At 33.6% G+C, this 14,342-nt stretch overlaps 1 protein-coding gene across 7 annotated transcripts; it reads left to right on the top strand.

Annotated features, from left to right (window-relative positions):
• Positions 1-5,513: 5,513 nt before the first annotated feature.
• On the top strand, positions 5,514-14,306 carry LOC107263779 (putative fatty acyl-CoA reductase CG5065). 7 transcript variants are annotated; one of them, XM_015731339.2, is made up of 8 exons: positions 5,514-5,639; positions 10,692-10,972; positions 11,068-11,384; positions 11,480-11,727; positions 11,863-12,049; positions 12,132-12,317; positions 12,400-12,660; positions 12,721-14,306. In XM_015731339.2, the coding sequence occupies exons 2-8, from the start codon at positions 10,724-10,726 to the stop codon at positions 12,797-12,799; spliced, it is 1,527 nt and encodes a 508-aa protein (XP_015586825.1). In that variant the 5' UTR covers positions 5,514-5,639; positions 10,692-10,723; the 3' UTR covers positions 12,800-14,306. The 7 variants fall into 7 exon arrangements, with proteins under 7 accessions (XP_015586825.1, XP_024936682.1, XP_015586824.1 ...); XM_025080914.1 differs by lacking the exon at positions 5,514-5,639 and adding an exon at positions 6,389-6,685; XM_015731338.2 differs by lacking the exon at positions 5,514-5,639 and adding an exon at positions 7,251-7,445.
• The last annotated feature ends 36 nt before the right edge of the window (positions 14,307-14,342 follow it).

Genomic DNA, 14,342 nt, shown 5'->3' with positions numbered 1-14,342 from the left:
AGAAGCTGGCACGTCTGTGTAATTCATATATGACAATAAAATCTTGAATACTGATTAAGACTATATGAGAGATAAAATGAATTTAGCCCTAATAATTAATTCCATTTGATACAGATAAATATTTAAGCTAGATAATTTTATCTCAAGTCTAATATCTAATTCACAGACTCTCTTGGATGATCTAAGGAGTTTGCACCACACAACGTAGAGTCGTGTTAGCGCTAAGATATGGTCGATGATTAATTTACGGACAAATAGGTCACTTTTTATGGATCCTTGTGTCTCGTGGGTTGGTATTTTCCTCGTGGAATATCCCATAACGTTATTTTAAACAGTATTTAGCATACCGTGCGTTTTGTCACGCGTACAAATCCCACGTACGTGAGAAATGATACAAGCCTCTCTCCAGTTTGAGATTTCCTTTCCTTCCAAGAACTCGTTCCATGGACCATTCATTCATATGTAAGCTATATTTTTGGGAAATTTTGCGCAATTAGGACTCCAGGAAAAGACTGAGCTTTAGACTTGTATTTATTGTAGTAGACTGGTTATGACGTCACGACCATGACAGGATGCAAGTGCCTGATAAATATTTAAACTGGATCTCGTAATTTTTTTTTTCCTTTCAACTTAGTGTCAGACCAAATGTTAATTATATTTTAGGAATTTTTAAATACTTGCAATTTTACACAATTTTCCATAGGGATAAGTCTTATTGTGATTTTATTGATAACTCGAGGCTTTGAGTGATATTGTCATTTTGAATTTGGCGTTTTTAACCATTTTTTTCGAATTGTATACGTATAACGAACAATGGCGCGGCTACAAGTGGCCGTAAATATCCTAGATTTACTGAACGTAATACTTCCGTTGGCGATGTGAGCATTTTGAGGCGCCGTCGGTAATAAAACGAGTGACGTACATTAGTGACACATACATTAAACAAAGGCTGATTTCCAAAAAATTGACGTAGACGCTTTGCTAACATTATTTTCTATAGTTTCAAATTAGTTTCATCGTAATCCTCTCCTTATCTCATTCATATCAGATAGCTCAGGATTGACCTACCTATGAAATTAGGTTATGTATTTGATATCCGTACAGGAATCAATTTCAGTTGGTACAACAGTTCCAAATAACTGTGTACGAAAGTATAACTTAAACATTTTTCTGCAATCTATCGCTGTAAAAAAAATTTAAAAAAGTGTTTAACAATGTCTATTTTGAGAATAGGAAAATTATATAAATTTCAAACAAAAAAATAATACAAAGTCAATTCATTGAGAGTTCGACTGTATCGAATGGGTTGTTACTTAATCAAATTCGTTACACCTAAGTGGAGTTACGGCAAAATGTACTAAATGAAACGTAAGGAACAAATTTGATCAAGCTTTTCGCCTGGAGATACATATACCGTCTATATATTCATGCTAGTCGGGATGCCGTTACATAAGGCGCCTCGCGGCGAAAGAAAGTTATTTCTCAGTTCAGTCATATATCTATACTTGGTCCACCGAACTAAATCATCTTCATCGCGCAATGGTAAATGAGATATCTTTATTTCATCAGTCTATACCAAGGCGAGTGCTCCCTCTTCGGGGTTTCGGGAACAGTAGTTATCTACAAGAGGTACAAACAGAATTTAATGAGCGGGTGTTAAATGTGTACCGGTAAACTGTGCGAATAATTACGCATAAAATATTTTATACAACGAGCTATGCACAATTTATTTTTATATTCTAAAAATTGTGAATGGACGATTATGCATCGTTAACCGTGCACCGTTCAATTGTGCACAATTGTAAAATTTAAAAAATTGTATACACGCCATTCTACTTATCTTTTAGCGTTATGCTCCGAGAGGTCCTTGTTTCTGCTTATAAAGCATATGGTGTACAATTATAGAGTGCACAGTTCGTGGCACACAATAGTCTGTGCAAAATCTTCGAGTCGTAAAAATAAATTGTGCACAATTCTTGGCATAGAATGTCATGCGTACAGTTATTAGAATATTAGATTTATTGGTGCAAAATTAGATTACACCCGAATATAATTTTTCAAGTATTACGACAATGCAGAAATAATAAAAAGAAAAAAGAAACTTTACGGCTAGCATTTAATAGACCTATTAACAATTCAAATCACAATGTAGTAATGTTCAACTTTAGACCAAAATACTCGGGTCATTTTGGTCACTGTACAGGAAATATCTGTGTAGATCATTCGAAAGCACCGATGATCTTGTAGAGTCCTTCGGTCGATGATTTGCATATAATACGAATTTGACAATCGTTGCTACCAGAATTAATCTCGTTGTTCGACTTGAGCAACGCAAAATATAATGTTCATCTGTAGGGTTAATATTCATACGTGACGTCTCCATATATGGTAAGAGTATTTTATCAATACCTGAATAACACTTTGAGGCGGAATAAAGAAAAAAAAGAGAATCAATACTATTGTCTCTCTAGAGCAGATTGTATTTGACAGAAATAGGAATATGGACCACTTGTCGCGGTATAAAAGAAAACAAATTGCATTTACGTCTCGGCACAATTCTCCTTTCGTATTCTTACAGATAAATTAAGTTTTTTGGCTTTTATCGTTTTATTGCTTTTTATTGCATCGTTCTTTCAGTCATTTTTGCACTTTATTTTTATCGATCTTCTTCATCGTAAGGAACATTTACGAAAGATAAGTATTAATATATATAGAAATGCCCAATGAGTAACTTCAGACGCGCTACTAGATTATTCAATTTTACCTTTCAATTCCACACCGTTACGTTTCAACGCTGTGCCGTTTTCAACCTTCAATTACGAAACTCGACATCTCTGATGAATAAGCTTTTTGACAGTGAGAGACTGGACAATATGATTTGTCTGTATTTTTTTTTTTCCTTCAATTACAGTACTCTTATTCAAGAGCCTTATTGGCTAGGAGCTACCCAATATATCTATTAATGAGATGCTATATTTTCAAGGTATTTTTGCAAATGATGCAATTAGCTTCGAGATTAATCAGAAAAATCCACACTTTTTGTAAAGACGAAGTTACAGATTTCGGACTGTTTTTTGAATAAATTAAAGAGATCTCAATTTGACAAATAGAAAAGTATTTTTGTATTTATTATCATTTGATAAGGATCGCTGTTTATTTTGTCGAATGTCATTTCCGGTTCAAAAAGTTATTAAACAAAAGTTATAGCTATAATGTGTGTAATTTTGAACGCAGAACCGGTGATCTACATATGTACACCTCCTTCCAAATGACTTACTTATTTTTTGATCCGTAATTTACAGTAAACTCGGTGAAAAGAGATAACCTTCTAGATGAGAATAAACTATACAGCCTGATTATTAATATAAAAACTGTTCTTTTCAAAATAAAATATTACAAAGTAAATCATCCCATAGAATATGAAATGTTCGAAACATATTTTGGAACATATTTTTTATTGCGTCAACTTTTTCTAAAAACGTTTCTCAGATGGTTTTACATAACTCTTAGACATAATCTTTAAATATTTATATATATATTATGTTGGAAAACTTTTGATGTTTTTAGTTTACAAAAATTACCTTTTCATTAAACTCAATGCAGCAATGTGTTAATTATATATATAACTTCGAGTAGTGCACATGCTCCGAATTTCTTGTTTGCCCTGTATACCCTAAATGCCAAAAACGCTGTATTCCAATACAGTGTTTGCATAACTAGAGCACGCTTTTCATGAAACTATTATTTTGGCTCTGGGTAACTATCATTTTAGTCACCCTAGATATCCCGATTCTGCATACAGTTCGAAATCCCTGAAAGAGTACTTAATCCGTATATTATATATATGTATTTACTAAACAAAGCGGTAGAAACTATAGCACGTCATTTGTTATAACGATCCCGATGAAGTAGATCCTAGCATTTTTGGCTGTTGGGGTGGCTGCAGTGCCGTTTTTCGGAGGCGGGAACTACATTCATCTCTGCTCCCTCGATACACGGCTACATGCAGCTTCTGCAACCCCCGTATTCTCTCTGACCATTAAAACGCTCGCCGAATGTTGGGAGTAACTGGCTTCTTTGGAATGTGTGCCCCTGGTTCTCTTTGACAGCCCTTCTTCAGAGGCGTAGCCGGCTCACTTGGGCCCCGTGGATATAGAAATTTTTGTTTAATCCTCTCGGGTCCGCTTAATGAAAAAAAAAAAAAAAAAAAAAAAAAAAAAAAAAAAAAAAAAAAAAAAAAAAAAAAAAAAAAAAAAAAAAAAAAGAATCGCTCCCCACAAGGAAACAAATACAAATTCTTTCAATAAATGTAATTTAATGAAACGCAAAACGCTCCTTAACCTAATTGCTCTGGTAACATAGCTAAATTCATCTAACATTGCGACATGGCAAATCGCAAAATACATAACTAATCGTTCTGCGTCGTGGATAAAGTTATATGACTAATCTGGAAAATATTATCATTATTATTGTCCATTGACCAGCAATCTGTTTAGAATATGACGTAAATTATAATTATACAATTCAAACACTGTTTAACGTGCTTGACGGTTATGAAAATACGTCAATCGTTTCAATATAAAGAAATCTTTAATATCTACATTCTAAAAAACAAATATTTCGTACGTCAAAAAATCAAAGTTGTCATGTATCCGTAGGCCATAAAGTGAAGGAGAAACTCAATCTTCATATTATTTGGTGCAAAAAATATTCGACGAATTTATAATTGAAGTTCTCTGCAAAGAACATTCGCATTAATGAACACAATTATCTCCCATAAGATCCTTGAACCACTGTAAACCTTCAATTTTTGTTACTGTAGTGTAATATACTACAAAAAAACAGTTAAGCGTTTTATTCGCATTCGTCGGTACAAGGTTGTATTCGTTAAAAATTTATATTTAACCTTGACTGCAATACTAAATAAGTAAAACCGAACGATAATACACGTAACAGTAGTAAACATAATAATCGTAAGATTACCTAACAAATGTACACCCCTTCTAGTTTGGACTTCGCGATCTAACAGTGGGACGAAAAATTTTTAGATGACAAAAGTATTTTTGTTCAATACCAAAAAGTATAAGTATTTTACTATCGTGTCGTTTAGAATAAAAGCTTACGTCACGTATCTTTATTAATTACCAATTCTTTAATGAGGTCTTATCTCCTCCCTATAACGGGACAGCAGATTACAAGTCATATTTTTATGAAATTTTACACGGTAACCCATCGTAAAATATAAGCCATCACGAATCACGTTAGAAATTTATATACGAGAAATATTGTTTATAAGAGTAACAAATTCGGCATATATGCTTATCACAGTCTAGAAAAATTTTAAAAAATTATAAAGCAATGAAAAAACATGAATAAAATAAATATGTATGTATATCTTAAAAAAACCTACTGGAAACACCTAATTAAAAACACAATCCTTATGAATAAAAATCGAAATCCACCGTTGAATTTAAGTCCACGATTAAATTGAGTGGAAAGGGCAATTCGAGTAAGCAGTAAAGATATTTAGGTGGGCAGAAACGCATGGTTCGTGCCAGTTGTAGAAGAACTGTGGTACGGCTGAGTACACATCTCGCTCTCACTTTTGAGACACAGTGCCGTTGTACAAGACAGAACGGGTAAGTAAAGTGGTTAATGGTAGTAAGTGCATTGCGTGAATGCAACTGAAGAAAGTGTTTCCGTATCAGGTTGCGCAATAGTTTGGATACTTTGCTGAAACTCTCTCTTATATCGATGCACATATAGTGGGTTATAGCTCATACTTAACCTCTAGTACACATGCCTCAGGCTGCTATAGTGGTACAGTAGAAAATATATGTATAAAATTAAATGAACATAATACAAAGCAGTGGAGCCAATTACGATGAACTAAGCATATGTACGTACAATATATAAAAACTAAAAACTTGTATACGAAATTTGATAGTTACGCACGCGAATCTTATCTCATTGTACGGATCGATGTACTAATAAATACTATGAGTTCATATTATTAAATTAGTTATTTTCAATGAACTAAAAAAAATTTAATGATTTTTATAACATCGAGGATCGTGATGTAAGAATGCGTAATTCAGTCTATATTATTTTATGAGAAATATTATTTGACAACATTTTTTTTTAATGTCGATGGAAATACGATTGGATCAAAACTACTATTTAGATTGTCTGATATCGCGAATTTTAATGTTATATATTTTAACACTGACATTGAAAGAAATACAAGGTCGAAGAAGCAAGTATTGTACATTACGTAAAACTGTTTTATGAGTTTCCCTAATTCGTAACATGAAGACACTTTGTTGGGACACGCTGAGTGATTTTAAATAACAAGTTTTGACATCGTTGAACCTCATGTCTTATGGACATTAGTCAGCTACGTATGACGTGCCATGGCGCTGAGATGTGGTTTCAACACGTTTGTGATAGTGTGACATACATATAATAAATTGACTGTACAGAAGAATATTCATTACAAATGTTTCGTCTTGAAGAAATTTGTATTTGTTCAGTTGAAATGACTTAGTGTTAATAATAAATATTACGGGAATGGTAGACTCATTGTCAGTATTGGCAGGATGAGTTAAGAAAATCAAGATATATCTCACTGGGATAAATTATTACATTGATCTAAGTCCGTGTTATTGACCATTGAAAAGTAAAAGTAAGTTTAATATAATGTATTGTTTAGTCGCTGTACATCAACTACTTTACTCATGCATTTTAACTACCATTAATTTGGTTGAATCACCGGTCTGAAAAAAGTAGCTATTTCGGAACCTGCAATAATTCACAATAATACATAAAAATCGAGTACAAGAAACATAGACTGTATAAAACTTAACAATCACATAAAACAGTTTTAAATCACGACTTATTAATCGTCAAGGCTTACATACCGTGTGTCCATAATGAATTCAGTGGATCATCCGTAATAATCGTAATAAAAAATAGTTTTTTTTTAAGTTTCTGACAATTACACCAGAATTAGTTTTTTCTTTTGTTGTAATCGTAGAACATAATTTTTTTAGAAACTTCCTGCATCAGCAATACCATAGATACAGGGAGTTTCCTTGAAAATGCGTAAGCGGTATTCGATCTGTAAGCAACCCCTGTGGGTGCTGCCATCTCTCGTCGTTAAACAAACGACAAGCGCGCGGACCACCTGCCAATGTCGACAAAAGCAGTCTCACCCCTTACATATCCGAAACGGTAACCAGTAACCCTCGAGGTACGGGCATCCTTGGCCGCGAATTTACTCCGTAAAATGGGTACGTGCCAGTGAAACGGCATTTGCGATCGGCTGCTCCTGTGACAGCTGGGTAGGGCGATGTGTCAGAACGAGATTCTTAAGAACAGTTACGGGCGACGCGCTGGTACACTGTGTAGGGATCCCAAAGGATAATTCTAGAAGAGAAAATTTTGTGAGTACAGTGGCTAAAAATAATAGCGATATATTGTTATCTGCGTATGTAAATTAATTGAAACAATGTCGAGTTACTTATTTTATTATTCCTCTTATGAACACTTGACATCATGATTGAGTTATTTGACTGAACATTTAGCCGGCTGGCAACAGATGCTCAGTTCATAAGAGAAGATGTCATAGAGAGTGCTGCACCCAAAGTGAAAAAGTAAGAGGACTGACACTTTCGAGTGAATCCAGTGCCGATCCTTTTACAAAGCAGACGAGAGTGCCTCGTACCCATTGGAACCTTCGTGATGGTCCTTCGTTCTTGTGGCGAGTGTACGTCATGTCATGGCGAATCTTGTTACGTTTTCATTCTCTTTTGTTAAGTGAACGTACTCTGTACTTCAAGTGGCTTTGTTCTGTTGCTTTTCGTGATAATTCTTGCATCGTAACAGCTTGAAGAAATCTCTGAAAAGTTTTTTTGGTTTGTAAAAGCACTATTCTTTCCCTAAAATAAAAAGGAAATGCAGGAAATTTTCGTAACGTTGATTTAATGTGCTGTTGATTATCTACTTATCGGCTTTAGGTAGTTATTAATGAATTATCCAATTCGTGTGATTGTTTCGGACACTGCTACTGTCTTGTAATTACTTCCGAATTTTTTTCAGTTTTCTATTAAATCTATCACGAACGATGTGGAATGCCGTTGATATGCTGCATATTATTTCCGCATGAATATATCAGGTGAAAGTATTTCTTGGTATGAGCAAAGTAAATAGCGCGTGGGTGTATGAATTAAGATAAACAGTCTGTGGATAATAAGTGTTCTACGAATGTTACAAGTCTACAGCAGCTGAACCTCTGGTACTCTGCCATTTTGAAAAGTATTTTTGAAGGTCGTCGTGTATAGTAACAATGTTAAAGAATGATTCTCGTATCAGAATACTGGCGATAAATGAATGTTAATATTTGTAGGGAAAATAATTTTACGAAAGAAATATATAAATCGCATTCTAATACATTCCCACATTATCTCAAGTGTAATATCATTTGTTATCGACACAAATTAATATATTTACTGTTTCTAAAATTCATAACTTAAACTTTAATTTATCAAATATTTAATGCTTATGATTTCTAATCATATTTATCAGTTGACCACTTCCTATAATAATTATCATTGTGCCAATACCAACACAAAATTCCAAGTGAACTTCATGTATCAAATATTAAATCTATCCGTATAATTACGAAAAGATCCATATTTACGTCCTGAAAAAATACTACTGTACCGACACTTAAATTTGAACAAATTGTCAAAATATATCTCATTTAAGAGACTTTATTTCGTTATTGAATCAAAATTATATAATGTTACAAAAAAGCACAGTCATACATACAAATAGATATTGTATTACACAATCCACGTTTCCCTATGAAGTTCAATCTTATCCCTTAAATATATTTCAACACGTACACGTGAAATAGATAGCATGGGTCGATATGTCCAGGATCATGACCTATAGGCCATATTTCTTAGAGCAAGTTCAAAAAACAGCAAAAAAGTTTCCTCCTCTGCGTAAGCTATCCGGTATACCGATTATCTAACAGCTGTGCGCAATGAAGCAAGTGGGCTAACTTGGTTGTAGGGCAGAAACAATCGATAACTAAGTGAAGCGTATTCGATTAAATTACATTGTTAAACAATCTTATCAACAATGTCTAAACCGTGGTATATATTGAACTTGTACTTTCGGGTTTGGCATTTCTAATTGATGATTAATAGTCAGGTCGGCACTTGCCGAAAAGAGGAAGTGAACCATCGGATGTTCACTTATTAAGAGCTTTCTGATATCTGCCAACATGGGAATATCGATCGAGTCTAACTTTACTAGTCCGCGCATATGCCTTCAGTAGGGCACACGTGGAAAAAGGAGTCACATATTTCTATATACATATACGTGTCTTCAATTATTCTTTTCTCACTCTTTTATTTATTCATGGAAACTTGCATAAATCTTGTACACGTATACACGTATACATTTGCATACGTATCTACTACTATTTTGAATAATAAGACACGCGAAAAACGTAATTAAAATTATAGATACGGTATATAATCTGAAATACGAAGAATAACAGTTCGTTATTGTAAATATTATTTATTTAGATAAGTATGCACAAAAAGATAATTATTCCGATATATAGACACTTTAGAACGTTGGTTAATATTAAATGTGTATGCTTGATTAATCATGCAGAAATTTATATATCAGTTAATTAGTAACCATGCACAGTTATTGATAAACTAATCGTAATTTGAATGACAAAAAATGCTTTTAATGAAATTATGATATTATCGATGAAATGAGAAGGATGTCAAAATTTATAGTACTTTGAGAATTTAAAAATTATCTTCAAAGCATTATAGTTATAACAAAATCAAACTTTCTCGCCAATATTGTATTATCTGTCCGTCCGAGTTATCAGTAAGTACTCGTTTTTATACTGGGTCGGAGCAATCGGGAGTTGAACAAAGAGTGACTTTTATTAGCGATCGATATCTGCGAATCGTTAAACGTCGTTCTTCGCATTCTATATACATTACAGTGTACAGTATGCATGTATGGTGGAAAAAGGAAGTCGATACCTACCTGTGCAGTATATTCCTTGACACCAAAGATCGTATAGTCTACTTTCACACCCGGTTGTGAAAGTATGTATCGAGGTAAAAGAGATATATTTAAAAAATATATTAAAGATTTAATTTGATCTGACAATTATTTAAATTTTATCAAGCAGCTGGAATTTTAGTTGACAAAGAATTCATAATTATTAGAATTTAAGTATTTAATGGGTATGTAAAAAAGTCCACGACCTGAAATGACGGTAATTTTATCACTCAAGGTAACGTGCAACGGTAAATATGCCATGTAAATAAAACGTCAGATACGACTAATACCAGGGATGATAGCAAAAATAAGAATGATGATCACGGTAGTGGTCTAAATAGTAATGATGTAACTGTGATTAATGACGCTTTGAGATTCAATCGGGAATATCATAATTTTTTATTAATTTTTATTCTGGGCGTATGAAATAGTAATTGTTACAGTTCATAGAAAATTTCATTACTGTGAACCGAATGCAGCAAGACTAGATTATCGTAATGATGTTATGAATATTTATGAAATGAAACATGTATGAGGTATGATAACAAGAAGGATGAATTTAAAGAAAATAATTTTTTTTCTTTCAGATTGCTAAATAGTTAGACGAATTCTTCTCATTATGGGCACGACAAACGCACAGACCGATCCGGAGCACGGTCCTGACGAAGCTAATCCTGGTGGGAGTTCGATAGAAGCTTTTTTCGCTGAATCGGTTATACTTATCACTGGGGCAACAGGATTTCTTGGAAAAGCACTTCTCGAGAAGCTTCTAAGATCGTGTCCCCGACTTGCCACCATTTTTGTACTTATCCGTCCCAAAAAGGGCCAGACAATCGAGCAAAGACACAAGGAATTAATTGACAATCCGGTTAGTATTTTAATTTATTATAAACAGCATTAAAAAATTATTGACCATCTTCAATTTTGTGTATTATCATTACTCAAACTTTGTTTGAATTTCAGGTATTCGACAGAATCAGATGGGAATTCCCTGGTGCCCTGAACAAAGTACTTCCAGTCAAGGGTGACGTCAGTCAAGCCGAACTTGGCCTCAGCGCTGAAGACAGAATGATGTTATGTCAACGAGTTAATATAGTTTTTCATAGTGCAGCTACCGTCAGATTTGACGAACCGTTAAAGGTCGCGGTGAATTTGAATACAAGGGGTACAGCGTATATGGTAGAACTATGCAAAAGTATGAGAAACCTAATTAGTTTTATTCACATTAGCACGGCCTATAGTAATGCAGATCAGAAAGAAATCAAAGAAAAGATCTATAAGTGAGTGAATATTTTTCATGATACATACTTCTGTAGTTTACTGATTCACATAATTATATTTAAAAAATTATTTAATGCCGATATCATTTTTACAGTACAAAAACAAAACCTCAGACGATCATCGACATGTGCGATAATTTGGATGATGAAACTACGGCGATCCTCGAAAAGCGATTGATAGGAAAGCATCCGAATACTTATACTCTGACGAAAGGTCTTGCTGAGCAAATTATTTTCACTAGAGGTAGTGAGTTGCCTGTCGCTATTGTTAGACCAAGTATAGTATGTGCTGCTTATCAAGAACCTTTTCCTGGCTGGGTCGATAACGTTTGTGGAATTACAGGTACCTAATGATATTCTTAACTGTTATACAATCGATATATTATAAGTCAACTGTTTGGATATTAACTATAATTTGTTTCTTTTTTATTGTCTAAAGTCTCATGAAATTTAATTTGATATGATTCATTATTTTCAGGTATTATGATGGAAATTGGTAGAGGTACTATCAGAAGTATCGTATGTAATAAAGATTTGGTAGTGGACGTAGTGCCTGTCGATTATGTTGTGGACACGTTAATATGTGCATCGTGGCACAATACAGTACGGAAAACAAATGTTTTAAAAGTATACAATTGTACAAGTGGACCGTTTAATCCTATTAAGTAAGTTTTGTATGATATAAATTGATACAGTAGTGTACAATATTCATAATTGAAATAATCACAAAACCTGTGTATTTTACAGATGGGAAGAATTTGGAAGTCTGACAAAAAAACACGCGATAGATTCACCCTCGAAATACGTTATGTGGTATCCAGGATTTACTTTTAGAAAAAATAAATTTATACACAAGATCGCTGTAGCTATACTACATTTTCTACCAGCTTTCGTGGTAGATCTTGTTTTACGATTTCAAGGAGGAGAACCGATGTGAGTTGACAATTTCATTCGACCCTTCTTCTAAATTTCAATATAACATATAATTTTAAATGAAAATTATTTATTCTACTAGCATGATGAAAATTACAAAGCGATTTGAACGTGCTGCAAAAACCGGCGAATTCTTTGCGATAAATGAATGGCGATTTCATGGAGAAAACATGAAAGAGTTGGCAAAATTCGTAAAAGAGGCTAACGACGCTAATCATTTTAATGTCAATATTACCAGCTTGGATTGGGATTCTTACGTGCATCAGTATATGCTGGGAATTAGAAAATATATTCTAAAGGACAATCCTGATACATTGACCAACGCCAGAAATCGATTGTGCAAGTAAGTCTTGACGAGTGACATATTCATATTTCATTAATGCAAAAATTGCTATCATTTCAGATTATATTGGGCAGATAAAATCACTCAGGTACTCAGCTTGTTCGTCCTAGTAAAAATGATTGGGCGCATTGGTCGGTGATGTTTATGAAAAATAACTCGGCTAAATGTAAACGTATTCTTTATTAACACACAATTGCTGAAAAGCTCTCGAAAAAAGAAGAAAGGTCTATTATGTACATTCACCATTTATTTTTCAATGCAAATTTAGTAAGCTGAACATATTAGTAATACCATTTACATCGCTTGAAGCGATCTATGTGTACGAATTGCATCGTGGGTAGTATGCATTTTTCGACAAAATGCAATCAACAAATGCAACGTCAAAAATTCATGAAAAATTTTACATGTGTGACCTTTGCGCACGTGTACACATATCGTTTTAACGTATTTACATATATGCGAGATGGTCGTTTGTCAAAAATTAATAAGACTTGTATTTTTTTTTCTGGGAAGCACGGGTGTATAGATATTAATTAATTCAGTCTAGAAATGTATATCATTATACTGTACGCCGACGCAGTCGGTCGGTCGGTGGAATTGGAAAAAATATCTCTAAGAGGAAGAAGGAAGGGGCAAGTAGTAAATGGATATATAATATATTTGAAGTCTTGCCATTAAGTCAGAATTTAATTGGTCGACGAATAGTGCCATGTGTATGACACATAATGTCTCGTTCAATTATTTCACGTTTATAAATGTTTAACGAATGGCTCTCGTTACTTTATTATATGCTTCTCCTAGACATTGTCAACATAAGTGTAAGATCAACTTGAAATACCTCTTAAATGCTGCCCATCAGTTATAATGAATTAGCTAGATAACGTAACGATTACGATACATAAGGAATCAAAAGTACTACGATAATGCGATCGATTAATTCGAAGCCATGACACGATGGAATAATTATTACGAACATCGACTTCGTGTGTCTTATGAATAAGATGAGGCAAGCGATTTCGTGAAACTTTTTAATGAAAATTCTATCATCAACTTTCATTTGCATTCTGTCAGTTTTAACACGTGTTTTATGCGTTATAATGCACACCGGGTACAGCGCAGTGTATATGCTTATCAGTGCATTACGGGCAGCTAGTAATGATATGACTATTTGCAAATCATACGATAAACATATATATATCTGACTATAAAATGCTGCAGTTTCACTGTTAAATTTCGACATAGTTGATATGATCAAACATGTACTGTGTTATACTTTGACGTAATTAATTAGGGAGATTCTGTATAGCTAAAAGCATTTGCGTTACCTCTTATGATCGTGAGATAGGCCGACCACAAAACTTTGCAATTTACCTTACAGAAAAATTCTAGCAGTTTCTCTGTATTACTGATCTGAATGAAAACTGCCCTTACTTGAAAAACACAATCAGCAGTAAGGATCACCTGGTGCATTATGAACTTTTGTCATATGCTACCGATTCTAAAAACACGCTCGATATACCGTACAATCAAAGACTAACCGAAAGGCTTTAACATAAACAAAGTTATACGTTTTTTTTTATGAGCACTATAAGTTATGCATATTATGTACTTTTGCGACGTAATAAACGTATATACTGAGATGTAATTATACAATAATAATAATGTTTTTAAATAACAAAAGC

The sequence above is a fragment of the Cephus cinctus genome, unplaced genomic scaffold (assembly GCF_000341935.2).
Source record: "Cephus cinctus unplaced genomic scaffold, Ccin1 Ccin1_scaffold0160, whole genome shotgun sequence".
Taxonomy (NCBI): Eukaryota; Metazoa; Arthropoda; class Insecta; order Hymenoptera; family Cephidae; genus Cephus; species Cephus cinctus.
The sequence above is the reverse complement of the archived record's forward strand: the minus strand, read 5'-3'. Positions and strand labels throughout refer to the sequence as shown.

Bases quoted from the DNA above. Each gene is read 5' to 3' on its own strand.
- LOC107263779 (XM_015731339.2), top strand. From the start codon at position 10,724: ATGGGCACGACAAACGCACAGACCGATCCGGAGCACGGTCCTGACGAA. The intron at 11,728-11,862 runs GTACCTAATGAT...CATTATTTTCAG, and splicing joins TAACGTTTGTGGAATTACAG to GTATTATGATGGAAATTGGT. The intron at 12,318-12,399 runs GTGAGTTGACAA...TTATTCTACTAG, and splicing joins TTTCAAGGAGGAGAACCGAT to CATGATGAAAATTACAAAGC.